The 1448-nt window shown below is 45.7% G+C and overlaps 1 protein-coding gene across 1 annotated transcript in view; it reads right to left on the bottom strand.

Annotated features, from left to right (window-relative positions):
- Nucleotides 1-901, bottom strand: part of LOC122547485 (SWI/SNF-related matrix-associated actin-dependent regulator of chromatin subfamily B member 1-like) — a gene marked incomplete at its 5' end in the record, with an annotated part of 6675 nt that extends 5774 nt beyond the window's left edge. Inside the window, one exon of the mRNA XM_043686099.1 lies at nucleotides 668-901. Within this exon, the coding sequence (XP_043542034.1) occupies nucleotides 668-901 (234 nt within the window). The remainder of the gene's footprint in view (nucleotides 1-667) is intronic.
- Nucleotides 902-1448: the final 547 nt, after the last annotated feature.

The raw sequence follows: 1448 nt of genomic DNA, 5'->3' as shown, positions 1-1448 counted from the left end.
ACACTGGGAGTCCCTGTGTACAGTTCTGGTCTCTGTATCACACTGGGAGTCACTGTGTACAGTTCCAGTCTCTGTATCACACTGGGAGTCACTGTGTACAGTTCCTGTCTCTGTATCGCACTGGGAGTCACTGTGTACAGTTCTGGTCTCTGTATCACACTGGGAGTTACACAGTCACAGTCTCCTTCTCAGTCTGGCAATTACTGTGCATACTTCCGTATTCACATGTCCACAACAAATTTCTTTCAGTTCTGTTCCTCATATTTTAAAATGTAAACAGAGGCAATGAAGCAGATGGAAAAATGCTTGAAAAAGATGAGAAGAACTGAAGTCAGAACCATCTGCGGCCTCTACAGTCAAGATATTTACAAGCCCAACACACTAAAGGAGGAGAGGTTCAGAAACTGCTCTGACTCAGACTTTGGTGTGATGAGTGAGCTTTGGACTCCAAACTGCACCAGTATGATCGAAAATCCCTGGGTTAAATCACCTGTCCCAAGTAGTCAAAACAAATGGCCGATTGAAGAATCAAGACGATGGATGGAAAGGAACGAAAGGGCGGCTGTGAAATTGGTTTGGAGCAATGGGTGGAGAGTCCGGGAGACCACAGCTGCCACTGCATGGTGCAACAAGGCGCGGGGAGATGGAGCAGCGACCTACAACTTGCCTTGATGATGACTCGCTGGTCGGTCTGGTCCTCCAGAATGCTGTCCATGGGGTAGGATTCCACCTGCTGCCGAATGGCCGAGGCCACAGCCGGCACAAAGTTCAGCGGGTTCAAATCCAGGTCGTCGCAGAGGATCTCAGCAAACATCTCTGGCGATATCAGCTTCTCTGCCAAGGACAAAGAGTGGGAAAAGGAGCCTGTCAAAGTGGGAGGGAGGTCGAGGGAAACCGAGATCTGGAGGCAAAGACCCCCTCAATGTCAAGAATCCCACAACATTCCCGGATCAGGCAATTTGTCTCAATGTGAGATTGAAAAGAATACGAAGGCACATAGGAGGGAAGGCAGAGGCGCCATTCCAGGTTTTATTTTACTATAATTATGATCCAGTGTACAGTAGTGTAGGGTTATATTACTGAGTTAATAATCCAGGGTACAGTAGTGTAGGGTTATATTACTGAGTTAATAAACCAGGGTACAGTAGTGTAGAGTTATATTACTGGGTTAATAATCCAGGGTGCAGTAGTGTCGGGTTATGTTATTGGGTTAATAATCCAGGGGAAAGCAGTGTTACTAGGTTAATAAACCAGGGTACAGTAGTGTAGGGTTATATTACTGGGTTAATAATCCAGGGTACAGTAGTGTAGGGTTATATTACTGGGTTAATAATCCAGGGTACAGTAGTGTAGGGTTATATTACTGGGTTAATAATCCAGGGTGCAGTAGTGTAGGGTTATATTACTGGGTTAATAATCCAGGGGAAAGCAGTGTTACTAGGTTAATA

Source organism: Chiloscyllium plagiosum, unplaced genomic scaffold, assembly GCF_004010195.1.
Source record: "Chiloscyllium plagiosum isolate BGI_BamShark_2017 unplaced genomic scaffold, ASM401019v2 scaf_10598, whole genome shotgun sequence".
In the NCBI taxonomy this organism is placed as follows: domain Eukaryota; kingdom Metazoa; phylum Chordata; class Chondrichthyes; order Orectolobiformes; family Hemiscylliidae; genus Chiloscyllium; species Chiloscyllium plagiosum.
This window is presented reverse-complemented; position numbering and strand designations above follow the sequence as displayed.